General features: G+C 50.8%; 3 protein-coding genes across 7 annotated transcripts; all 3 read right to left on the bottom strand.

Annotated features, from left to right (window-relative positions):
* Positions 1-50: 50 nt before the first annotated feature.
* Positions 51-6,405, bottom strand: zbtb14 (zinc finger and BTB domain containing 14). Its single transcript, XM_028004686.1, has 10 exons — positions 5,622-6,405; positions 4,029-4,217; positions 3,788-3,958; positions 3,607-3,702; positions 3,394-3,537; positions 3,070-3,314; positions 2,904-2,989; positions 2,688-2,827; positions 1,778-1,873; positions 51-397 (listed from the first exon to the last, which is right to left on the bottom strand). The coding sequence occupies exons 2-10, from the start codon at positions 4,215-4,217 to the stop codon at positions 257-259; spliced, it is 1,308 nt and encodes a 435-aa protein (XP_027860487.1). The 5' UTR covers positions 5,622-6,405; the 3' UTR covers positions 51-256.
* Positions 6,406-7,658: 1,253 nt separating this feature from the next.
* On the bottom strand, positions 7,659-12,956 carry LOC114137224 (guanine nucleotide-binding protein G(olf) subunit alpha-like). The gene is made up of 13 exons (XM_028005851.1): positions 12,634-12,956; positions 12,255-12,404; positions 12,000-12,072; positions 11,877-11,931; positions 11,608-11,727; positions 9,239-9,336; positions 9,077-9,131; positions 8,937-9,010; positions 8,810-8,868; positions 8,622-8,742; positions 8,406-8,536; positions 8,261-8,328; positions 7,659-8,159 (listed from the first exon to the last, which is right to left on the bottom strand). The coding sequence occupies exons 2-13, from the start codon at positions 12,388-12,390 to the stop codon at positions 8,013-8,015; spliced, it is 1,137 nt and encodes a 378-aa protein (XP_027861652.1). The 5' UTR covers positions 12,391-12,404; positions 12,634-12,956; the 3' UTR covers positions 7,659-8,012.
* A 7-nt stretch (positions 12,957-12,963) lies between these two features.
* sycp2l (synaptonemal complex protein 2-like) lies at positions 12,964-25,175 on the bottom strand. 5 transcript variants are annotated; one of them, XM_028005846.1, is made up of 24 exons: positions 24,987-25,175; positions 24,143-24,262; positions 23,329-23,442; positions 23,160-23,264; positions 18,588-18,612; positions 18,441-18,520; positions 18,280-18,362; positions 18,058-18,171; positions 17,803-17,962; positions 17,678-17,730; positions 17,536-17,581; positions 17,370-17,462; positions 16,442-16,514; positions 15,962-16,089; positions 15,739-15,847; positions 15,489-15,538; positions 15,073-15,384; positions 14,965-14,998; positions 14,738-14,830; positions 14,540-14,679; positions 14,357-14,451; positions 14,172-14,271; positions 14,035-14,093; positions 12,964-13,519 (listed from the first exon to the last, which is right to left on the bottom strand). In XM_028005846.1, exons 1-24 carry the CDS (start codon positions 24,987-24,989, stop codon positions 13,465-13,467), a joined length of 2,244 nt encoding a protein of 747 aa, XP_027861647.1. In that variant the 5' UTR covers positions 24,990-25,175; the 3' UTR covers positions 12,964-13,464. The 5 variants fall into 5 exon arrangements, with proteins under 5 accessions (XP_027861647.1, XP_027861651.1, XP_027861646.1 ...); XM_028005845.1 differs by having other exon boundaries at positions 12,965-13,519; positions 15,739-15,853; positions 17,806-17,962; positions 24,987-25,174; XM_028005847.1 differs by having other exon boundaries at positions 12,968-13,519; positions 15,739-15,853; positions 17,803-17,945; positions 18,137-18,171; positions 24,987-25,074.
* Between the last annotated feature and the right edge of the window lie 1,037 nt (positions 25,176-26,212).

Raw genomic sequence — 26,212 nt, 5'->3', positions numbered from 1 at the left:
GCTGCGGCGCCTGCCAGACGCTGCCAAGGGCAGCAAACGTTCACACTGGGTTAGAAAAACATTTTATTTCATGATTTCATCCCATCGTCTATCTGATGACATCATCACACGAGTTCTGCACAACATGGCAGCTCCGCTCATGAAACTGAGCAGAACCGCTTCATAAAATCCACAGGGTCAGAGTTCCAGTGGGCTGAGGTCGGGGGTCACCTCAGGGCAGGGAGGTCAGGTCAGAGTGGGAGCTGTCCTCCAGGTGTTAGGAGCAGCTGATGTTCTCCAGGTGCTGCTCCTCGGCAGCCATGGCGGCGGCCTGCAGCGTCTCCGTGTCGCTCTGTAGCGGGTTCAGCTGCTTCCTCTCGCTGTGCATGTTGTTCTCATGGCGCTTCAGGTCCGACGCCTGGAACAGCAGAGAGACGTGGGTCAGAACCGCTCAGAACCGGTCCGAACAGCGACAGCGGTGAACGGCAGAAACTGGGTGGGGCTCTCGGGTGGTCTCCATGGAAACCCTGCCAGGCGTATGAATACTTCTGGCCTCACCTGTAGATAAACGCTGCAGTGCTAATTTACTCGGCTGTTTTGTTAGCTGTCAGTTGAAATTCAACATCGTTGAAGTTTTTATCATTAGCTGGTTTTGAGACGTTTCTATTCATGCTCTTATTTTGAAGTTTACCAGATCCACTTCCTCTCATCATCACCGTTTCCACCTGTAATGCAGCGCAGCAAATGACTGCTGTTGTTAATTAGGCTAAATTAGCAACAGAGTTAGCGAAAGTCAACAACTATAAAACTGAAACTAGTGAAACGTTTGACCCAAAATCCCTTCTGAGGCGCAAACTGTACAGGAAGGCGTGGAATGACAGATAGAGCCCTGCTGGGGGCGCTATGCTAAGTTGTAGCTAATGTGTTATTGGCCCTCGGTGGGTATCAACATATTAGAAGCTAGCGCTTAGCTCCTACTAAATACTGTGTTCATATAGCAGAGCTAACATTTTTGATTAGCTCTTTAGCGTTAGCAGAGTTAATATTTAAGGTTAGCTCCTTAAGGTAATGGAACTGTGTATAATTAGCGGTTTGGTGTTAGCAGAGCTAACATTCATGGTTAGCGCTTTAGGGTTAGCACAGCTAACTTTTAGTTAGCGGTACCCGCCGCTGCAGAACAGACGGAAAATAAGTATTTGATCCCTTAGCAGCCAGTCATGTTGCCGTCATGCCGGGCCAGCCAGTACCGGTCCAGGCCCGGACCAGGCCTGTCTGAAGGGCCGCGCTCCTGGACGACCCAGAGGAGGTCCAGCAAGACCAGAACAGAACCTTCTGGTACAAAGTCCAGAGAGCTCTGGAGGGGGGCAGAAGGTCCAGTTGCCTAGCAACAGAGCTGAAACCTGAACAGTGTGGCACGGATCAGCATGGAGGAGTGGACCAGAACCACAGGAACCGTCGGACTTCAAAGGTTCTGGGTTCTAGTTTCCTACTGGACCAGATCCTGATTTTCTGTAATAAAATGGTTAAAAATGAATGAAAAATGAATCCAGTGTGGTTTTCTGGATTATTTCTGGATCTGTCAGCTGAGGATGATCAATGAGTTCTAGGTTCTTTGAAGGGAACCAGAACCATCAGCACTGGGTCAAATTCTAATATGAACACATGAATCCTGCTGGTTCTGCTCAAAATGAGATCAAAGTTCATCCTTCTCTCCAACTATCATTAAGGTCCTGATGGAGGTCAACCTGCTTTAACCTCCAGAACCAGAACCTTCACTGTGTTCTACTGGGTCTGGTACCTTGGCGAAGGCCTTGGTGCAGGACGGACAGACAAAAGGTTTCTCTCCTCGGTGTCTCCTCTCGTGGTCCTTCAGGTGAGACTTGTGTTTAAAGGCCTGCAGAGAGAGACGAGTCAGAAACGACTGAGCTGCAGGTTCAATATTTACTGCCCTCTACTGGTTCCTACTGATTCCTACTGGTCCCTACTACCCTCTACTGGTTCCTACTGGTCCCTACTGCCCTCTACTGGTTCCTACTGCCCTCTACTGGTTCCTACTGCCCTCTACTGGTTCCTACTGATTCCTACTGGTCCCTACTACCCTCTACTGGTTCCTACTGGTCCCTACTGCCCTCTACTGGTTCCTACTGCCCTCTACTGGTTCCTACTGATTCCTACTGGTCCCTACTACCCTCTACTGGTTCCTACTACCCTCTACTGGTTCCTACTGGTTCCTACTGCCCTCTACTGGTTCCTACTGGTCCCTACTGCCCTCTACTGGTTCCTACTGCCCTCTACTGGTCCCTACTGCCCTCTACTGGTTCCTACTGCCCTCTACTGGTTCCTACTGGTCCCTACTGCCCTCTACTGGTTCCTACTGCCCTCTACTGGTTCCTACTGATTCCTACTGGTCCCTACTACCCTCTATTGGTCCCTACTGAGCTCTACTGGTCCTTACTGGTTCCTACTGGTCCCTACTGCCCTCTACTGGTTCCTAACGGACCCCACCTCTCCTCCCAAGGAGTCCCTTAGGGTCTGTTTAGGGTCCCTGCTGTTTCTCCTCTAAATAAATCAATCTGGGATCTACTACTTCTGTCTGCAGACGGTTCAACTTCATGCTTCAGAACGCCGAAACCAAACCAGAGCTTTCCCATGATTCAACTCCTCTGGATGGTGACACCATCATCATCATCAATCTCAGGTGAGCTCACCTTGTCACACATCTGGCAGGCGAAGGGCCTCTCGTTGCTGTGGACTCGCTCATGTTTCTTCAGGTCCGGAGCTCGAATGAACGACTTCCCACAAACGTCACACCTGTAGGGCTTGAAGCCCGTGTGGATCTTCAGGTGTTCTGGAGCAGACAGCAGGTGGGGGCGGAGTCAGACAGCCAGTTAGCGGCGGCAAGGAAGCAGGTGTGCCGGTGTTACCTTTCAGGTGAGCGTGTGTGGTGAAGGCCTTGGAGCAGATCTCACAGGCGAACGGCCGCTCTGCCGAGTGCAGCTTCTCGTGTTTCCTGTGGAAAGAACACGTGGGATCAGGTGAGTCCGCACCGCGCTCACCGGGCCGCACCGTGTGGACCAGGTGCCACCGTACCTGAGTCTGCTCTCGTCCAGGAAGGTCTTCCCACACACCTGGCAGGCCAGCTGCTCGCGGTGTCCGTACAGCAGGTACTCGAACTTCATGTCGGCGGCGGCGGCCGACCAGCCGGGCGCCGCCTCGTCCTTCACCTCGCCTATGCTGTCCGTGAAGGTCAGCGTCTGGGTGGCGTGATGCTCCGCCCCAAGCTCCTTAGGCTCCGCCTCCATCTCCGTCACCACGTCCTGGTCGTAGCAGGACACCTGAAGGGAGACGACACAGGTTACCATGGACGGTTTCTGACAGGGAGGGGTTCCGACAGAAACAGGTGGGGTGGGGCACCTTGTGAACATCCTCATTGGTCAGCTCCTTCAAGATGGCTTCCTGCACGTGCAGCGCAGCGTTGGGAGACTTGTCCAGCTCCTGATTGGTGGATGCCTCCACCAGGTCGTCTGCGCCCGGCGCGTCATCGTGCTCGCCCAGCTCCTGTGGAAGCGACCAATCAGATCGGAGGACGGCAGCTCCCGGCTGCTGATTGGCTGCTGATGGATTTACCTCAGAGTCTGCAGCCAGCTGGGCTTCAGGGGGCAGCGCCATCTTTACGATGTCATACGGGAACTTCTCCTTGTCGTCTGACGACACGTCACGCTTCTGATGAAGCACATCATCATCATCATCATTCTTTGATGTCTGACAGAACCACCTGAGTGTTTCCCCCTGGTGGGTCGGGCGTTACCTGGGAGCAGAGCTTGTCCAGGAAGCGGATGCCGAGGATCTGTCCCGATGACATCATCAGGTTGACGTCCTTCTTCTTGACGGAGATCTTGGCCGTGTACATGTAGTTCAGGACCTCCTCAAAGATGTCGGAGCGGATGAAGTCGATCTCGATGACGGACGAGTTGTCCACCTGAGGACACGGGGTCAGGTGAGAACCGGAGCCTACCGGCCCACCGACGGGCGCAGTCGGAGTGCGCTACCTCGTGCTTCTTGAAGAGCTTCTTGAAGTAGTTGGAGCAGGCGGCCAGGACGCAGCGGTGAGCGCGGAACTTGACGTCTTCGACCACCACGGCGATGTCGCAGTGCTCGCCCTCCAGCCGCTGCTCGTTCAGCAGCTTCAGGAAGATGCTCTTGTGTTCATCGTCCACGTACTTCACCGTCTCCGTCATCTGACAACCAGGGACACTAGAGGTGGTCAGTACCGGAACCAGAACCTTTGGGAACCAGGGACACTAGAGGTGGTCAGTACCGGAACCAGAACCTTTGGGAACCAGGGACACTAGAGGTGGACTTTAATTAACTCTCATGTATCTGCCAAAGTCAAAGAGAACCAGGTTCTTTTCCTGGACCAGAACCACATCTCCCAGGTCCAGACTCAACCCAGCCATGTCGCAGCTTCTTCATCACCGTCTCAGGTCCAGGAATAGAACCGGGTTCTAAAGACAGACGTGGTTCTGTCGGACATTGATGATGAAGATGAGGAAGAGGAGACCTGCCGATCAGGTTCTGATGGAACCATCTCTGCAGAGCGGCCCAGTTATTGTCTCTGACTGAACACCTGCAGGTGGAACATTCATCAGAACCAGAGGAATGTTCCGGTTCTGATCCAGCATTTCTGGATGGTGACAGGGAGGGGAAATCTGTTCAGGATCCCAGAGGTTGATCTGAGTCACGTAGAACCGAAAATTATTCAGTTGATGAAGCAGAACCTGCCAAGTTGGTTCTTTCGAACCTTCTTTTCCTAGCCTGGAACATCATCAGAACCACCCTGACCCACCAGGACAGTCCAACCCGACAGTTGGATCTCTGACTGCTACAGACAGTGTCAGTTCCTGTTAGAACCGGGTCAGAACCGTTCAGAACCTCTGTGAGGATCATGTCCTGTGCTGCTCGCGCGTCGTCTGCTTCCTGCTGTTCTCGCGCACTACTACTGGGACGGGCACGCGCTCGAAGCGTGTGCGCGTCCCCTGCAGCGGCAGCAGACGGTCATCAGAACTTATTGGACCAGCTGAGTCCGTGTCTCATTCGGAACCGGGTTCTGATGTGGACCTGGTCCGCTAACCAGCACCGAGGCCTTCTGTGTTTACATTAACCGAACCGGACACACTTGGGTACCAGAAATAAGGCAGGGTTCGGGACTGTCAGAACTGGATCGGACCCGATGAGGACTAGAGTACAGGTCTGAGGAGGAACCGAACGCGCGGACTGTGTCTCGGAACCAGAGCAGGGCTCGGAGCTCGAACTGGTTAGCTTTATGTAGCTAACATGCTAACCACTCTGATCCGGGCCTGAAGCCTGGCTCCGGCCCAGCCACTGGTTCCGGCTCGGTTCGGTTCAGCGGTGGCGTATCTGCCGTTGAAACAAGATGGCGGCTCCGTCTGCCGCTCCGCTCCGTGCCCGAGGCGCGCGCTCCGGTCCCCGGGCCTCGCGAGCTGCGGCCCCGACACGCAGGCACGCGAGCGGCGGGGCCGCGGCCTCGGAGCGGAGCTTCAGCGGCCGGGAGCGGCTCGAGAGCGCGCAGGCGGCCCGGTCCTGAAGCGGGAGAGAGCGCGGCGGCCGGAGCGAGCTCTTACCGTGGCCGAGTCCTGTGGGTGTGTCCGCGGCCGCGTGCCGGGCCGTCCGGTCGGCAGGACGCCTGTTGTTGTTTATTGTTGTTGTTTGTGTTGCGGCGGCTGAGGACGAGCGCAGGAGGCCGCGCTTTGCGCCAGCACGCACACTCTGCGGAGGCACGCAGGCAGCGCGCCAAACTGCCCACAGCCTGACCCACACGGCGCATGCGCTGCAGCTCCGAGTCCGAGCTGGACGGTCTAGGTCGGCTCTGGAAGACCCTCAGAACCGGGTCAGAACCAGAGGGTGAACATACCGAACTGATCATTTCAATAAACCAAAATAGTCCAACTAAAGAGCCGCTCCAACATAAACTCGCTCCACAACAATCCTCCAGCAGAATCAGAACCAGAACCAGATTATTAGGAATTAATCTCCAGATTTTGTATCACTTTTAATCTGACATAAATTATTCAGTTCATTTGAAAAAAATTCTGTTTATTCCAAAGAGAATCTCAGAGCTGTGGGTTCTCCAGTAGCAGTCCGTCCAGCATCTTTCAGAGGCCTCTGACTGAAGGTTGTTGCTATGACAGTCTCATGGTGTTCATGACATCCAGACAGGAACCATCAGCTGCTGCTGCAGCTCTACTCCTCTCTCTGCTGGCTCTTCAGCTGATTAATAAAATATGTTTTAAATAAAATCAGCTTCAGATCTTCCCAGAAAAACAAAATACACAAACATTTAATGCACTACTAATACACATATATATTTTAAAAATGTTTTAAATGATCCTGCTCAGTGTGCTTTTTGATAACTGCAGTATTAAATGTTATCTTGTCTTTACTGTGTGTATTAGTCTTCATTTTGTTTTTAATATATTTTTATCTGTGTGAACCTTCATGCCTCCATGTCAGTTTTCTTCTAGTTTTTCCTAGAACATGTTGGAGATCTCACGGTTATATTCAGATGAATACAAAGTGGAGTAAAACCTGAAACCATGTTATGATCAGTGATTTCATCACCTACAGTTAAATTTATAGTTTTGCTCTGACGATTCTAGATCTTCTAGATCTATAACGACGGATTTTCCCAGTTCCTCTCTCCATTTGAATCTAGATCTGATGTATAGATGCATCTCTACTGCATGTATCTAGTTATAAAGTCACCTGTCGTTTCAGTTCTCTTACATTAATATTTTACTCAGATTACTAATGGAACTATAGAAACAGTGAAGAATTAAAACCTTGTAATCAGGTGCCGCATATCTTGCAATATTTAGCTTACAAATTAAATATTGAGGTTGGAGATAAATGTTAAGTTACTAAGGCATATCTTCAAACTAAGGATTTATCTTTTTACCTAAATATGTTGCTAGCAAGCTAAATGTTTAGCTTGCTAACTAAATAGTTTGAAACTGACAGGATAACATGTTTAAAATATGACTTTGAAGAATTAACCCCCATTCTTTTCTCTTATGACAGATTAAATAGCCAAAGTTACTGCTTTTAGGCTACCATTTGTTTTGATCCGTGTGAACTGAGCAGCACCAGCATTTATCTCCTTCCATCTCTGATATTTTTGGAACCGATCCATTCAAATAAAGTGGGAGACCAAGTGATGGTCCGACCCGCTCAGACAGAACCAGAACCTTCAGAATCTGAGGAACCTCTGACTCTGTTTGGTTCTAGATCAGAACCACAGAGAAACCGTGGCTCACATCGACTCCAGAACCTCTGCATCAGTCGGACCCATAAAGCACTGTTTTGATTTTAGAGAAGAGCTTTAATTTTGAAAGAACCTCCTGGTTCTGAGTGCTGTTCTTCCAGATGTAGCAGGTGGCACCAGGTCCAAAGCTGAGCTGAAGTTCTGAGTTCTGCAGCTTTCGTTCTCAAGCTAAACCTGTCAAACGGTCCGGTTTGGTTCTGAACGGTGGCCCTTGTTGTCTGCAGAGAAATTATATTCATCATCACACTTCTAGTTTGAGTACTCTGTCTGGTCTTGTACTGTCCAAGTAGAACCGGGTCTTTTCGGACCTCAGATGCTGAGGAAGAACAGACATCAATGCACTGATAAATCCTCTTTAATGCTAATAAACAAACTCAGCAGATCAACTTCCTGTTTGGATAAATGAGCTCTAAGACCTGATTGGTTAAAAAGTGACATCATCTGAAAACAGCCAATCAGCAACAGGCTATAACTGAACTCAAAATCTTAACATGGAAAAATATTTTAATAAAATGGTTGTACTCTGTCAGCCTGTACACTACACTACCCATAATGCTCTGCATAACCCTGAACCTTTGAATCATAACCACTACATACTCTCTGATTTTCTCCTTTCTACTCTAAACATGAAGAAGTCTGCATTGAAGGGTTAACAGGAAGTGGCGGAGTCATGGCAGGGACCAGCAGCCAATCACAGCAGCTCGTACTGACGCAGGTGCATGCGCTGGATGATGTCACGACAGTCGTTGAAGACGCGGCGGATGTTCTCCGTGTCGATGGCGCAGGTGAAGTGAGGGTAGCAGTAATGTTTCCCGTCAGCGCTGGCCGTGCTGATCCTCTGGAACATATAGGAGGGAACACGTTAGAGTGAACACATTAAGAGGGAACACGTTGGAGGGAACTCGTCAGTTCCCTGACCACCATCGAAGGGTTTTTTACCAGGAACTCGTCTCTGATGAAGAACTTTGCTCGGGTCACTGTGGGGTCTTCGCCGACATCTGGAACAGCTGGAAAACAGACATGGACGTTAGGAAGCGCTCCATGTTCCTCACATGTCCATCAGCACATGTGTGTCCGCTCTTACACTCAGGAGGAACCTGGTAGTTGGTATATTCTGGGAAATAATCTTCCAGCTTGGACTTCCCGGCCAGGATCTTGTCAGCCAGGACGTCCTGCTTGTTGAGGAACAGAATCACAGAGATGGTCTTCAGGAACCTGCAGCCAATCACAGAGCACATGAAGGTTAACCCGGCCAACCACAGGTCAGATAGCTGAGGCAGCTGTTCAGAACCACCAGCACCTGTTGGTCCAGATGGACCTGAACAGGTCCAGGGACTCTCTGAGGCGGTTGGTGGAGTTGTCCTCCCTGATGACCATGTTGTAGCTGCTGCTGGCCGCTACGAAGATGATAGCCGTCACATCTGAGGGAACCAAACCGGGCTGAGTTCTGCTGGCACTCAGGTCACTGATTAATGCTGCTGCTCTTACCGTTGAAGCACTGGATCCACTTCCTGCGCTCATCCCTCTGACCTCCTACATCAAACATACTGACACACACACACATTTCATTTCCTGCTCAGAACACGGTGGTTCTGACCTCAGATCCAGAACTTACTGGAAGTTGACTTTGTCCACCTGAAACCTGGTCTCAAAAATCCCAGATGTCAGCACCCTGCAGCGCAGCAAGTCCTGCAGAAGAAGAAGAGTGAGGCGGAGCCACAGTGGAAGCTACAGCCTGATTGGCTGGTCTCTGACCTGGTCAGTAGGCGTGTAGTCTGTCTTTCTGACAGAGTCCAACCGGTCCAGGAAGCTGAAACCCAGAACACATGAGGATCAGTAAAAAGCTTTAAAGATGTCTCCTAAACACCTGTGACATCACAGTAAAGGTGGGAGGGGCTTAATGCTCAAGGTCCTTACTACTTGGCGCAGTCGATCAGCTGGTATTCATTGGAGCGTTCAAAGCATGCCTTGATGCCGTCGTCCTCCCACAGCTTCTGGGTGTGCTCAAAGAAGTCCTGCCAGAACCCGAGAGAGAGCTGTGAGCGCCCCCTGCATGCTGCAGAGGGACACAGCAGCACCTGGTTCAGAGGGGGATCGGACCACATCAGAGGTGGTCCTGATGAGTCACCCTGGTCTTACTGACCATCAGATGCTCTGGTGACTGCCTGCTTACTCCATTCTGGGAACGACAAACTTCTTGTAGTTCTGATCCATTCATCCCTTCAACCTTCCAAACCAGAGCCTTCCTTATTGGACCTTTGAATCTCATTTTCTACCAGGACCTTAGGTCTAACCGGCTTGCCTTTGGTGGAACCAAGTAGGACCAGTCTGTCTTTATTCTGTTGGTACCAAAGATCCCAGTTAAACTTGGTCCGTTCTGTCTCAACCACACTGGTTCATGCTTGAGTGCCAGACAATTCTCCACAAGGACGGTTCTCAGCCCAGCCTGGCCCGTCTCCAGATGTTGGTCAGAAGAAACAGTGACAAGAAAACGGAGCATCAATGGGAGTGGCCTGTTTACAGTTGTGACCCGACCGCAGGAGAGATCGATAGAGAACGAAGAAAACAGACAGAGAATGAAGGCCTCTGTCTGGAAGAGCCTGAAGACCAGCTTTGTCAAACTGGGCTGCCTCTAAATGACAAGTGTCACCAGGTCCGTGGGTACGAAGGGTCAGCGGTACGACGGGTCAGCGGTACGACGGGTCAGCGGTACGACGGGTCAGCGGTACGACGGGTCAGGGGTACGACGGGTCAGCGGTACGACGGGTCAGCGGTACGACGGGTCAGCGGTACGACGGGTCAGGGGTACGACGGGTCAGCGGTACGACGGGTCAGGGGTACGACGGGTCAGGGGTACGACGGGTTAGCGGTACGACGGGTCAGCGGTACGACGGGTCAGCGGTACGACGGGTTAACGTTACGACGGGTTAGCGGTACGACGGGTCAGCGGTATGAAGGGTCAGAGGTACGACGGGTCAGAGGTACGACGGGTCAGAGGTACGACGGGTCAGGGGTACGAAGGGTCAGCGGTACGATGGGTTAGCGGTACGAAGGGTCAGCGGTACGACGGGTTAGCGGTACGATGGGTCAGGGGTACGAAGGGTCAGCGGTACGAAGGGTCAGCGGTACGACGGGTCAGCGGTACGACGGGTCAGCGGTACGACGGGTCAGGGGTACGACGGGTCAGCGGTACGACGGGTCAGGGGTACGACGGGTCAGGGGTACGACGGGTTAGCGGTACGACGGGTCAGCGGTACGACGGGTTAACGTTACGACGGGTTAGCGGTACGACGGGTCAGCGGTATGAAGGGTCAGAGGTACGACGGGTCAGAGGTACGACGGGTCAGAGGTACGACGGGTCAGGGGTACGAAGGGTCAGCGGTACGATGGGTTAGCGGTACGAAGGGTCAGCGGTACGACGGGTTAGCGGTACGATGGGTCAGGGGTACGAAGGGTCAGCGGTACGACGGGTCAGGGGTACGAAGGGTCAGCGGTACGACGGGTCAGGGGTACGAAGGGTCAGCGGTACGACGGGTCAGGGGTACGACGGGTCAGGGGTACGAAGGGTTAGCGGTACGACGGGTCAGGGGTACGAAGGGTCAGCGGTACGACAGGTCAGTGGTACGACAAGTCCACGTGTACGTAGATATAAACGGCCCAGAGGTTCTAGAGGTGAATGTGTTTTCCTATAACGGCTGGGTCTGTGTGAAGGCTCCTGATTGGATGGCAGCAACAACAGTGTGAGCAGCATAGTGTCTCATGAACCAATCAGCAGACCATAGAGGAAGAGTGAACACTTCTTTGGTGTGTGAGGTCCTGAGAGACGAGCTGTTTAGATAATGAGGCCTCAGGCGACTCTCAGCTGTGTGCGTCTCCGGTGAACTGGTTACATCATGTCATTACTGTCATTACAACAAACAAGCAGGTCTCCTGGTGCAGCCTGAAGCACTTCAACCCGTCTACCTGTTCAGGACGGGGTGTCACCTGTGTGTGTGTTTCCTTTTAGGTCTCCTTTGTTGCTGCAGGAAATATTAACGGAAACTTTCAACGTTTCCACTGGAGCAGGAAACAACTCAAACACCGTGAACCCAAACCATCAGAACCAAACAATCTGACCCAAACCAAGTAGTGAGGAGAATGATTAGACCTGGTTCTGAGGGGAAGTAGAGGTTCCGCTGATCAGAGATCAATAACCCACTCAGACCCTCCGACCTGCCGCCTCTGCTGCAGACACACCTGAGTGACATCACAGCTCACATGACTCACCTGTGTAGGTGTGGTTTTACCTCCGTGTAATCGAAGTCTGAAAGCGGAGAGATGCTCTTTATGTAGTCCACTCTGAACTGGTTGCCAGGGTTACCCAGAGGGACGGGCGGAGTCAGCGCGCTCATGGCCGACACGATGGTCTGAAACAAAGAGAAGCTGATTGGCCGATGGAGCCGATGGTCAGGACGAGGGCGGAGACATGTCCACCTTGAGGACCAGGTCCCGGTGAAGCCAGGACACAGTCATGACCCTGATGACCTTCATGACCCTGTGCTCCAGTCAGACTTACCACGATGGCGTCCTTCACGTTCTTCCTGATGTCCTGGATCTTCTGCTGCTTCTCTCTGGGAACAAACCAGAGTTCATGACAACGGGTTTGGTTTAGACCCGGTTTCCACAAACCCAGACTCACTCAGCGTTGAAACCGTCCACATGGAGAATCCTCATCTGCTTCACGATGGTGCTTTTACCTGATTCTCCTGCACCTGCACAACCACAGAGAGGACAGGTGGACAGAGAGGAGGACAGACAGGGGGACCAACAGGGGGCAGAGAGGACAGAGGAGAACAAATGAAGCCTGGACCGTCGAGATCCCAACAGGTAGAGGGACAGGTGGACAGAGACAGGTAGACAGACAGACAGACAGACAGGTGGACAGGTGTGTCACCCAGCAGCAGCAGGCGGTGTGTTGCTTTGTACGCTTGTCTCTCCTTCTGCAGCTGCTTCTCGATCTTCTTGTTCGCTTCTCTTTTGGCCTTTTCGTCAAGTCGCTCTTCGTCCGTCTTCCCGCCTAAACAACCCATCTCTACTGGAACCACTGGAACCAGAACCGGGTCAGAGATGAGACTGGTCAGGATGGGAGTCCAGTAGGACCAGAACAGGCTACCAGTTCAGCACATTAAAGCAGTTAGAGACCCAGTAGAACCATCTGGACTATGCTCTGGTTCTGGCCCGTTTGGGACATCAGAACCTTCCAGCTACAAACGGGTCGCAGCAGAATCTAAATGGACCCAGTATGGCGGCAGCTGTGGTCCCAGTGGACTGACCTGTAGCTCCTGGGAATCAGCGACCCGTCTAGCCTTCAAGTCCGGTTCTGCTCGTCCATCCAAGTCCACAGAGACGGATCACAGAAGTGGTGGCAGCATGGTCCGATCTGCGGTCCGGTCCGGTTCAGAGAGGAGCTGCTGCAGGTTGTGTGATGTTTGCTGAGTGAAACACCTGAGCAGCTCTGCCTCGCCCCGACGGCGCCTCATTAGTCGTCTTCTTCTTCTGCTGCTCTTTAGGGATTTCTCTGTTTGGCTCTGAGCTGCTTGACAACCAGCAACAGAATCACAAACAGCTTTGGACCTTCTACAGGGGGCGGGGCTGCAGGGGGCGGGGCTGCAGGGGGCGGGGCGTCCCGCTGCGTCCTCGTGTCCTGCACAGGTCACCAGCAGGTTCCTGAGCCACGGAGACTTGCAGGACACGCTGTGGACATCCCCGCTGTCCACAGCGTGTCCTGTGGGTTCTGATGAAGACCAGTCCGGTTTGGTTCTGCCGGGTCAGCCTGCAGTGCTGCTGCCCCCTGCTGTCAGGGTGTTGGTACGGCCTGATGGAGGCTCCCCTCCGCTGCAGAGACCAGCTCTCCCTCTGGTGGTCGGCTGTAGCCACTACGCCACGCATCACCACGGCAACCAGCATCAGCACCAGCAACCAACATCACCATGGAAACTGGCACCAGCATCAACATCACGCAGTATTTAGTTTCAGCCTTTAATCGTTTTTATCAGAAGAGAAAATTTATCAGATACAAAAAGATCCAGGAGGTTCTCCTCCTCCTCCTCCTCCTCCTCCTCCTCCTCCTCCTCCTCCTCCTCCTCCCGTCGATGGCGGCTTCTTCAGCGGTTGGTTGAATGTTTCGTCCTCAGCTGGTCGGAGTCGAGATTCTTCAACCTGAGGAGAAAGAGACTGAAGATCTGAACACAGGTAACCCGAAACCTCGACCCACCAGAACCCACAGCTCATATCCACCCAATGTGTTCTGGACCACTGGGGAGAACCTCTAACCCAGTGGGGCCCAAAGCGAGTTCTGGAGGCCCGGCATCCTGCATGTTTTACTCACCTGGATCCAATGACGGCTCACTAGAAGAACCGCGACCTGCTGAGGAGGAAGTTCCCTCCAGCAGGGAGGAACTGAAACCTGCAGGATTCCGGACCTCCTGGACCCGCTGTGGAACCTCTTCGTCCAAACAGATGTAGTCAGAACCCGGTTTGCATCTAGAACCCGGTTCATTTCTGTTGGTTTCCACCGTAGCGCCAGCACTGTAGGACATGGGGTCCACTCCAAACATCACAACTGAACCGTTGTTTATTGTTCCCCCGGTTCTACTTCGGCCCAGCAGATCATCTGGACCCGGTTCTATTCCAGTTTCAGCAGGGAGAACCGGACCAGAACCCATCAGACTCACTTCTTTAGATGTTCTTGACAGAACGAACTGAGCTGCTCCATCTCAGATTGGAAGAACGTCTGCAGGACAAACAGGAAGCGGTCATCAGTGGGACGGAACCAGTCACACCAGTTCAGAACCTGCAACCCGCCTCATACCAGAATCTCAGAGTCCATGGAGTTCAGACTGATGGAGTTCTCCTCCAGCTGCTTCAGATGATCCGTTACACTGCTTTCAAACCGCTGCAGCAACGACAACCTGAACACACACACATCAACAACACGCCCGGGATGATGGGCAGGTTTGTGGAGGTGGGCGGAGGCAGGTGTGGCGTCAGACTTACCTGTGCTGGTGGACAGCCGTGAGCAGTGAGGACACGTGCTGCTGACAGTCCCTCAGGGACCTGAGAACCTCAGCTTGGACCTCCTGCCAGCAGCCCTGAGATCATGGAGTCAATCAGCCTCGTTAATTATTGATTATTGATGAGCAGCAGAGCCACTGAAGGAGAGCAAGTGTGGCAACAGACGGTGAAGCGCTGCTCCAGCTGGGCTTTGAAGGACTTGAACGCAGCAGTGATGTCAGATGTCAGGTGTGACTCTGGCTCCGCCTTCTGCTTCGCCCCCTCACTCTGAAGATCCTCCTCCACTGCTAGCTCCGCCCCCTCTGCTGGGCAGCCAGGTGAGCATCAGAAACATTCAAGAAACTGAACTTGGCATTAAACTACCTTTCATTGGCAACTCAGACTCCGCCCAGTCCTGCAGAGGCTCCGCCTTCCTCTTGGAGGGGGTGACGCCCTCGGCCTGGTCTGACAGGTAGCCTGCGGTTCAGAGTGTTGGTTATTCTGGACAAAGCCAGGACAAACTGGAGCCTAGCATCTAACAGAGAGACCGTCATTCATTGTAACATGTTTTATTAGTGCAGCAATCATCCAGGTAAATGAACAGGTGACACCTGAATCTGCAGCTTCTCTTTTCCTCAGGTTTTCCTGCAGAAGAACAAAAAACAGGTAAACATGAAAAACTTATCAGATTTGACTCCAGTCAGAAACAGGAAATGAACCTTGTTAGAGGGAGAGCTGCTTCCTTCTTCAAGTCCCTCTGTCAGGTGCTGCGTCGTCTGAAGCTCCGCCCCCTGCAGGTCACCTGATGGGGGCTCTTCCAGGTTCGACAGGTGAACTTCTGAATCGTCGGCTCCATCAGGCGGATCCAACGGTGGCTGGAAAGCAGCTGAACCAGAAACTGGAGAGATTCTCTCTGATGGACCAGAAGACCAGCCCCGCTCAGCGCCGGGTTGCTCTGACCGACTGCTGAACTTAGGAGTGGAGTGAACGATCTGGTCAAACAGAACTTCGGCTTGGTTTGAAGCCATAGGCTGAAAAACAAAACCTCAGAGTTGGAACCAGATAAACAAGTCATTCAGTTGGTTGTTAGCTTGGTCGGTTGTTGGGTCCGTTGTTGGCTCGGTGCCGGGGTTACCTTCAGTGAGGTGGACTCGTCCTCGCTGCTTGGAGACGACAGCGGTAGAACTGAGGAGAGAGACAGAGCTGTTGGGATCCTTCTGATTGGTTCATTCCAGGTCATGTGACGGTTCGTCCTGATCTAAACAACGAGTTCATAAAGCTGTGGATGGTTCAGGTCCAGGACCGGCAGTAAACACGGTGGTGTTGTGGAAGTCTGGTGGTCAGGCGGTCATCAGGGTGGAGGTTCTGAGCCGAACTCGACTCACTCTTCAGCTGACTCTTGCTTGGCGGCTTCTTGCGGCTGTAGGACCGAGCCATGTGCGTGTCTGCAGAGGGCGAGGTCTGGACCGCTCCTCCGGCGCCGGATGGACTCGCCTGTTTCTGAAAACACCAACAGTTACTCAGATGAAGCTCCGCCTCACTGCTCAGACACCGGCAGCAGTGACCAGCAGGAGGTGCTGTTCCAACATGCAGGTGCTGCAACAGTACATTGAAGACTCTCCCTGCGGCCTCCTCCAGCTCTTGCTGGTGTTCAGGGTCAAAGGTCAGCTCCACCACGTAACTTCTGGTGTTCAGGTGCATGATGGGATTGGTCAGCCTGACACAGAGGACCGTCTCTGCCCAGGAGCATGATGGGAAAAAATCACAAACTGAGTGTCATTAAAACAACCGGATGTAAAACACCTGGTGGCTGATCTACCGGTTCTAGTTCTGGGATCTTAATGAGTGAGGAAGGCCACAGAAACATCATCATCATCTGAGCTGATGTCACTGATGGAAACCAGGAGCTGGAAGCTGACTTCACCTCCACGGTGTTACTGCAGACACAATACTGCCCCCACCAGGCCGTTCTGTGCTACAACAACACTGTCGCTACTCCTATCGACCTTAAATGCTTTATAAAGAACTTCAGGAACCCGAGGTTCGGTCACATTGTCCAGATGTTCTGGAGGTCTTCCATCTTCTTACCGTTTTGTTTGAACTTCAGACTGTAATAATCCACGTCCTCCATCTGCAGGTGGATGGACCCCCAGAGAAAACCCTGGAGAACAAACAGAACCCGAACCAGAACATCAGATTGTTCCAACTACCACCAAGGAGAACCCTAAAGACCTTCCATGTTTCATTAATGTTCCCATTCAGAGGAACCGTGGTTCCTGTAGGGCCAGCACAGAACCAGAACCAAAGAAATCCCTCTGGATGGTTTCAGCTGCAGTAAGATTTGGGCTGACTTTTCTTTAGTTCCACAGAAGGAGGAAACTTTGTGTTGCAAGTTGGTGGGATGAGGAGGAGCTGATGCAGCCAGAGCTGGAAGACCTTTCATTTCTTTTCTTTTCTAGAGATAAGAATAAAGCCAAAACTTCCACGGGAACTCCAGACAGTCTGACTCAATAAATTAGGACATACGTCCTGATCAGGCTTGTCAGATTAATATTAGCTTTTGGTTGGCTAAACTTTGTCCTGCTGACTTACACAGCAGATGAGATATGATGCGTCTTTAATGTAGCAAATATTAAAGACCCAAAACCTTTTCTGGGTCTGGTTGGGCCAGTTGGTGAGTAGAGTCACCATCCATGTTCCTGACTTAATGCAGAGCAACAGCGCATGTGGCGCTGAGTCACCGGTCAGTCAGGTGACGTCCGGTCCACCGGGTCACTGAGCGACTTCCTGTTTACGTTTCACAAAGGAATTTTAAAAAGCATCAACTGGTTGTTACTGCTGTGACTTCAGCCTGCAGCTGCTGCCACCTACTGTCCACACAGAGGTACAGGTACAAAAAGGAAAAGAGGAGCAGGAGACATTGGTGGGGACATGTCCACACAGGACAGGGTCGTTAGAACCCTCCACAGGTTCTGCCGCAGCAGAACCCAACCTGTGAAGGTCAACAGGAACCAACCTGACAGTCATCGATGAAAAAGCTCACACATCCCGAACCCACGTTGAAATCGATCCAGAACTTGTCCAATTTTTCATCTTTGGGTCGGAACAACTGCAGAGACAGCATGATGAGGTGCTGTGTGCCAGGCTCAAAGTTCTGGTTCTGGGTCCGTTGACGTTGGTACCTGCGTGGAGCTGAGGAAGGCCCTCAGGCAGGGGAAGCTGTACACTCTGACGGACAGAACCAAACATCGCCAGGAATTAGTCTGAACCATCTAGAACTCACTCAGAGTTCTAGATGGTTCAGACTGCATTATGGGATGTCACCTCCTCTGGTCTCCATGGCAACAGTTAACGAAGTTCAGGAAGCGTCTGCAGTCCTACAGTTGAAGACGGGCGTAGGTCAGAACCAGGTAGAGCAGGTGTCCATACAGAGCAGGTGAGTCACTCACCACCTCAAAGTCGGCATCTCTGATGTCACAGAAGGTGGATCTGATGTCACTGCTGTCGAACCACTGATTGGCTCTCTGCTCACGCTCTCTGCGCGGCGTAAGGCGACACAGCGCCTCCAAGAGGCTGACCTGAAACTCGTAGTCTGAAACAAGAAGGAAGCTACAAACATGGAAACTGTTTCTACACATTTCTAAATCCTGATCCAAAGTTCCCCAGGGACCCAGAAAGCTGCAGGAAAGTTCTTGATCACACACCCAGACTCGGAGGACCACGGGTCAGTGGTCCTCATCTCTACCTGAGAACCGTCCAGAACATTTAACGGATCAAGCTCACCTCCAACCGTCACAACAGCAGCTGCCAGCTGAGTCCTGCAGGTAAACAGAGACAGGTGAGCCAACAGGTGAGCTTAGCATCCATTCACTGACCGAACTTTAAGGTTGAGAACTGCAGTGACAGCGTCCCAACACAAGCCTCACAGGTTCTGGTTCTGGTCGTTCTGGATCAGCCTCCTCTGCTGCCTGCTCAGGGACTCCAGGATGCTGTTGAAGGTTCTGATGGCCTGAAACCATAGAGGGGCTTCATGGTTCCCAGCAGGGGGCAGCAGCGTGTGCAGCGGTTTAGTGGTTACCATGGTTACCTCCAGTCGCAGAGGGAAGTGAACTCCGGCCTCCAGAGCCAGGTGAGCCAGGTGAAGCAGCAGCACGGACAGCTGGGCAGCTGGAGGAGGCAGCAGCGTTAGACACCTGAGCAGCAGAACCAACATACGAACCAGAACCAACCGGACCTGGAGGAGACGCCTGGGCCAGGAGCTGAGAGACAAAACAGACCACAGGTCATAATCAGAACCCACCAAGAAAAAGGTTTCCAGTTCCAGGATCAGATCCGAGAGTCCGCTAGCGCCAACAGGAGCAGAAAGCGCCGTCCTGGTTCCCCAGCAGGGGGCAGCAGTCCAACACGGATCATTCCGACCAGCTTCAGGTGAAACTGCAGCTCAACCACTAAATCTGCAGTTTCACCTGAGAAACAGGTTGAACTGACACAAATACTCGGTCAGAACCCAGATCGGTACGATCCAAATGGAAGACAGGGTAAAGCCAAGAAGATTTATAAGTTAATACAAAATAATAATAATAATAATAATAAAATAATGAAGATAAATCAATAATGATGATGATTCTCCTCCTTTCAGGTCAGCAGGTTTTCCTTCTGACCTGCTGCAGATCCACTCCAGTTTCTGAACACAATATGAATATTTCTATTATATATATTATTATCTAAATATTTACTGTTAATATTTGTGGAAAATCCACTAATGCAGAGAAATGAAAGCGGATCAGATTTATCCCTCACATTAATTAACCAATAAACAATGTAACCTAGGCAACAACAACATTAGTATTCTAAGCTAAACATGATAACCAGCTAGTTAGCATTTAGCTAACATTAGCTGCATCCAACAGCCAGATTAAAACCGTGTTATTGTCCTTGCAGGCTCTGGCTAATTGCTGAACACGAGACACTGCAGTTCAGGTCAGAGGGCGAGACGCTGCTGCAGCATTCAGCTTCTATGCTTTACAAATCTGGAATAAACTTCCCTAAACTGCAAAACAGCCGAAACATTGAGTGCCTTTAAATCTACACTAAAACAAGCTGGTTAGTTGCTTTTGAGACATAATTAATGAAACAATGTGATGTTTAGCGACGGCTAAATGTAATGTTTCAATCATGACTTTGTATTTTTATGATGTAAAGCCTTTGAACTGCCTTGTTGCTGAAAGGTGATGTATAAATAAAATTTGATTAGATTTTTTTGATTTGTTAGCAGGTGGATGGTGTGTTTGAAGATGGATCATCCAGAGGAAACAGTTTATGGGAACATCAGTGGGAACTCATCAGTTGGACACCAGGTCCCGTCACGTCCTCATCCTGCTGGACCCATCATCAGACGGGGTCACCACCAGGACCCGGAGACCCACAGCGCTGCTGCAGAGGCCACACCAACAGGTGGCGCCGGCCCGGTGGAGAGTCTGGGCTGCAGCGGTTCGGTTGCCAGAGGAAACAGTTCTGATAGAAAACCCGTTGGTTCTGGTTCGGATTGGTTTATGGAAATAAGGCGTGCAGTGAGACCGACCCAACCCATCTGGTTCCATCTGGTTCCTGCGGCTCTCAGGTGATTTTAGGCTGCTGAAGTCTGAACCAACAGCCGTCATCCTCCTGGAATGAAGCTCAACCTGTTCAGAGTCAAATCATTTCAGTGCAGCTGCTTAGAGTTCGGAGGTCCACTCTCCGTGTTTCTGGCTCCACATCCTTGTTTTCTGCTTAGAAGAAGAGCAAATGTTTACTTCATTGCTGCCTGACTGAACTGGATTGAAGACCTGAGACCAGTCCAGCTCTGGTCTCTGGTCAGTCCTCTACATGGAATGCAGTGGCAGGCGGACCAGCTAGCTCCGCCTGCCGCTCCGTGTTCACTGACGCAGTTGAGTCGACAGCAGCAGCTCAGACTTCTTCAGGTTCTGTTCTGCTGTGAAGCAGGAAGAATGGCTCAGCGGGGGATTTCACTGGACGAAGACATGCTGAGGTGTTCTATCTGTCTGGATCTACTAAAGGATCCAGTGACCATTCCCTGTGGACACAACTACTGCTCCGAGTGCATCAAAAACCACTGGAAACAGCAGGACCAGAAGGCCATCTACAGCTGCCCTCAGTGCAGGGAAGTCTTCACACCCAGGCCAGTTGTGGGAAAAATGTTAGCAGAGCTGGTGGAGGAAATAAAGAAGGTCGCACTCCGAGATGCTCCTTGTCTTCATCAGTACGTTGGACCTGGAGATGTGAGCTGTGACTCCTGCACAATAAAATGAAGGAGATCTTCTGCCGCAGCGACCAGCGCACCATCTGCTTCCTGTGCTCTATGGACGAGCACAAAGGTCATGACACCGTCTCCGCTGCAGCAGAGAGGACCGAGTGGCAGCAAGAGCTCGGAGCGAGACGGCAGGACATCTGGCAGAGAGTCCAGGACCGAGAGGAGGCCCTGAAGCTGCTTCAGAAGGAGGGCGACATCATCACCGGCTCTGCCAGCGACACGGTGGAGAACATCCAGGCTATGTTCAAACAGCTGCTGCAGCTCCTGGCCCAGAGAAGCTACGACATCCAACAGCTGATCGGATCCCAGCAGGGAGCCGAAATGAGGCAGGTTGAAGAGCTTCAGCAGAGAGTCCAGCAGGAAATCTCTGAGCTGACCAGGAGAGACCAGGAGCTGGAGAAGCTGGCACATACCGAGGACCACGTCCAGTTCCTACGAAGGTACCCCTCTCTGATATCACTGGGCCCATCTACAAACTCAGCCATCAATATTCAGTCTCCAAACTACTTTAATCAGATAACGTATGCCGTCACTGAGCTAATTCAGAAACTGCAGGACACCCTGAGGCAGGAATGGACCAGGATCGCCATGACCACAGCAGCCCTTCCACAGACACCAGCTCACTATGGGATCCCACCATCACCACAAGCCATACTCTCCAAAGTCGGTTCCTTGGAGTTACCACCAAAAATTCACCCAAAACCAAAGAGGCCCAAGGATTCAGCACCAGCAGCTCCTCCACCCCTCACCAAGTCTAAGACTGCACCAACGCCACCAAGACGCCTGAAATCATTTGATGACAAGGTCCTCATACCTTCAGCTTACTCCAACATTATAGCAACAGCACAATTTCACACATTGTCTATGGAGTTCAAGATGTTAAAACCAACATACCCAACACATCCAACACCAGGAGCTCACCTGCAGAAGGGCCCCAAGGTTTCCTCACCAACGTACCCAACACCAGATCAATCTAAAGGTCCGTTATCAGACCTGACAGAGGGCGAGAACACATTTACATCACCGCTAGGTTACCCATCACTAGATAAGTTCAAGGTTTTACCACCAGCAGCACCGAATCACACACCAGGAGAGCCCAAGACGAGAACAGAGTTTTTACCGTATGGATGTCGGCTCCACTTGGATCCCAACACGGCTAATAAAATGTTGGTTCTGTCTGGACAGAACATGAGAGTGACACGAGGAAAGAAAAAGCAGTCGTACCCGAATCATCCAGAGAGATTCACAGACCGGTTTCAGGTTCTGAGCAGAGAAGGTCTGACTGGACGCTGTTACTGGGAGGTGGAGTGGAGCGGGATCGTCTCTGTGGCAGTGGCATACAAACACATCGTCAGAGCAGGAGGAACCAGTGGATTTGGAGATAATAAGATGTTGTGGGCCTTATATTGTCACAATAATAAATACATCCACGATGGTAGAAGCCTTGACCTCCCAGGACCTCCGTGTTCTAGGATAGGCGTGTATCTGGATCATGAAGCAGGAGTTCTGTCCTTCTACAGCATCTCTTCAACCATGGCTCTCCTGCACCAAGTCCAGGCTGTTTTCACCCAACCGCTACACGCTGGAATCTGTGTTGGGTCTGGATCTGCTGAGTTACTTCAGCTACTGTAGGCAAAGCCCAACAATTTGCTTTTAACAAGACTCAGACGGACTCTGGATGTCTGGTGTAGGTCTCGGGTGTTGGTCATCTATCAGTGACCCTGATAGATGACCCTGTCAGAGACCATCAGGCTGATGGCCTCTGACAGGGTCTAGCAGGGTCCAGAGTGGGTCTGGGGGGATCGTGGTTTTACCTGGTGTGTTGGTGACAGAGTGAACTAATGGAAACATTAAATCAACACATGAAGTATTCGGAACCCCCATCCTCATGCTATTGATCATCATGTAACCACTGAATGATTGTTGCTACAATCAGGAAATAAAATCATTTATCATCATAAAAAGGTTTTGGCTGTTTGATGATGATGATGAAGAAGAACTGGTTTTAAATCCTCCCAGTTCTGGATGACCAGGCATGTTCCTGAGATAAAACTCGGCGGTGGTTCCAGACCAGTGAGACCAGCGCTGGTTCTCCCTCAGCGCTGGTCTCACTGGTCAGAGACTCACTGAATGCAGGGAGGAGTTCTGGAATCGGAGAACATCTGGAACTCAGTCCAGATGTTCATCTGAGACCTGCTGCCACGCAGGGGAACTCATGGGAGATTCAGGAGGGATTCAGGAGGGAGGCAGCTACCGAAGCCGACACAAATATCTTCCTCTCTGTATCACAGGGCCAGTTTGCAGCTGGACCAACGGCTGCTGACCGGTCACGGCATTAAGAACCGTTAGAGACCCGATGATGGTCCGTCTGTCAGGTGATCCAGCAGATTACGTAGCAAAACCTGACGGCTGATTGGCTGCTGGGTCACTGAGCTCACCTGAGACCACCATGACAGACAAACAACTCCAAACATCACTTCCCAGCATGCTGCTCACCAGGAAGTAGTCAAAGAACTCCTCTGTGAGGGCCATCAGGGTGGTGGAGCCTTCTTGGAGGTCGGAGGTCAGCAAGTTGTGAACAGCTTCGAACCATAGCATCACCTGAGCAACAACAGAAAGGTGAGAGCAGCACAGAAGACGACCAACCAATCAGATCGCTGATTACCTTAGCAGTCAGGCCGAGGTTGACCAGAGTCTCCAGGTCTTCCTTGTTCTCCGACAGAATCGATACAGATTTCAACACGACCAGAACCCTGCAGAACGCCCTGCTGCGCAGCTCCTGAAACACAACCGGCATCGCTGAGCAGCAACGGAGCAACGCAGCAATGGAGCAACGCAGCAACGCAGCACACTGCTGGACCCTGGAGCTAACCACGGTGCCACCGAGCGCCACCTCGTGGCACCTAGCTCTACTTAGCGCTACCTGGTTCACTGCAGGCCAGAGCTTCTCACTTCCAGTCCTCGGTTCTGCTCTGCATGTTTTAGACGAGCCTCTATTAGAACAGCTGATCCAAATGACTGCAGGACCTGCAGGATGTTCATCACCACAGATTCAGTCCAGGTGTGGCAGAAAGGAAACACCTAAAACATGCAGGGCAGGAGGCCTGAGGACGTTACAGGGTCACTGCTGCAGGTCGACCCAAACCCACTGCTAGGAGACCAGGAGCGGTTCCTCAGTCCAACTCACAGTCCTGGGATGGTCTGTGGTGATGAGGAGGAGGAAGATGAAGAGAAAGAGGAGGAGGAGGAAGAAGAGAAGGAGGAAGATGAAGATGAAGAGGAGGTCATTATAGGACGAAACTCCCAGAGCTTCAGAACGATCCGGTATGGATGAGTTCTCTGAACAGAACTCTGGACCGGACTAAAGGTTCTGCACAAACAGACGATGGACTCTGTGTTGATGCCTTGACAAAAGCCCCAACAACACTGCCGCAGGCCCCGCCCCCATCACGGCCCCCTGCAGTTCCTCCTGCCGTTACCTTGGTAACCAGGAGGTGCAGCCTGGTGAGGGTGGAGCTGGTCAGTCCTTCATAGTGAAGCAGAGAAACGAGTAGAGACGAGTCTCCATGGAGCAGACAGTCGTCCACCTGAAGCTCAAACTGGGACAGAAACAGATTATTCAGATTTAATCCAGATTCGCTCATTTAGACTCATTTTAATCTGGTTTAATCCTGAACAGACTAGATTAACTCATTCAGTTGATTTCACACACAGAAAACCCAAAGCCTGAAAATCACTAACATGTAAAGCACGGATCTACCGCCACCAGCAGGGGGCGCCGTCTGCAGTTTCACTGAAATCTGCCGTTGATCAGACTTTTCTGATCCACCAATTATTGGTCAGTTATTGATCAGATTCTGGATGTTAGTTCCTTCGAGGTTCCGATTCTCTGATACCATAAAAGACGCAAACTTTGAGGAACCGAACCGGGGAACCTGGTGGCCGAACCGAGGAACCCCAGAGCTCTGGGGAGTTCAGCTGTGATGACGGGCTGGAGACAGCAGGGGGCGGCAGAGAGCTGAGATAACGACAACTGACCAGGAAGGTCAGAACGGGCCGCTGATCCATGAATGAATGAATGAATGAATGAATGAATGAATGAATGAATGAATGAATGGGGCGGAACAGTGAAGGCCGCCTGGACACGAGACATTTGTCCGGATCCTTCCGTGTCTCATGCTGGATGTTCTGGGAACGTTCATGAAGCTTCAGAGAACGTTCTTTGCACCGTCGGCTCTGTGTTTGCGGATCTTTTCCCCTCATCATCTTCATCTTCAATAATCAATGAGCGCAAAGATCAATAAAAGAAAACTGCTGGCTCACCATCGCGCGCGTCCAGCCGTCTCCTCTCCGTGCACTCAGGGTGTCGGGAGCGCGCACACAGCTGCGCCTAATGAGCTCATCAGCCTCGGGGCCGCGCAGAGCGGAGGAATATCTGGACAGCTGAGTAAATTGGCCAGAGTTCTGTGATCAATAAGTGATAATCAATCAGACCAGCTTCAGGACATGATGACCTGTGCCCCTCCCCCACCTGTTTAATAAATATTCTTTCATATTTAGGAAAAATAATGTAGTGAAATAAAAATAGAATCATTTCGACTCAGTTTGATTTAAATTCTAATAAAGTTCCGACTTTCAGATTTTCTGATTAAAGTAAAAATTTTCTCATTAATTTTATTTGACATGAAACTAAATAAAGAAACAAGTTAAAACATGTGGGATGAATATTTGTCATATTTTAAGCGAAACCTTCAGGTTCTGTGCAGCTTCCATCCTCTTCATCCTCTTCATCCTCTTCATCATGTCCGCCTCCTCTCAGTGCTCGTTATAATAACAGGCAAATCAAATCTGTTAAATATTCTTCAGAATATTTCAGAACTGAGTTTTTTCTGTTTGATGAAGATGTGAGTCTTCCTCAGGAGTCTTCCTCAGGAGTCTTCCTCGCTGCTCCTTCGGTTCTCAGTTTGTTTTTTTATCAGATATTATTTCAAATGTAAATAATTAAAATTCTTTCATCCAAACCAAAAGTTTTGATTTGATTTTAAAAAGTAACAAAAGTTCAAACTGTAGTAAAAGTAACTAGTTACTTTGATTAATTAATCATTAATATCAATAAATATCAATTAACATTCATTGATATGAATTCATATCAGAGAAAATTGGTTCATATTCACATGATGACCGAAAACAGAAATATTTTTATTATTGTAGAAAAATTTGATCCAAATTTGAGTCACAACATTTAAAATAAGTTCAGATGAGCTAAACAACAACAACAACAACAATAATAATAATAATAATAATAAAAATTATTATTATTTTTTATATAATAATAATAATAACAATAATAAAAATAACAACAACAACAACTATTATTATTATTATTATTATTATTATTATTATTATTATTTGATTCTTTATTAATGAACAGATTTCATAGTTGCTGCGGTTCGGACCTGACCCGGTTCGGTCTCCAGTTTGTGCTGCGCTCTAGAACCGGTTCTGCCATCCGAACCGGTTCTATTCCAGAACCAGAGCAGAAGGAACGG

Source organism: Xiphophorus couchianus, chromosome 21 (genome assembly GCF_001444195.1).
Source record: "Xiphophorus couchianus chromosome 21, X_couchianus-1.0, whole genome shotgun sequence".
In the NCBI taxonomy this organism is placed as follows: domain Eukaryota; kingdom Metazoa; phylum Chordata; class Actinopteri; order Cyprinodontiformes; family Poeciliidae; genus Xiphophorus; species Xiphophorus couchianus.
The sequence above is the reverse complement of the archived record's forward strand: the minus strand, read 5'-3'. Positions and strand labels throughout refer to the sequence as shown.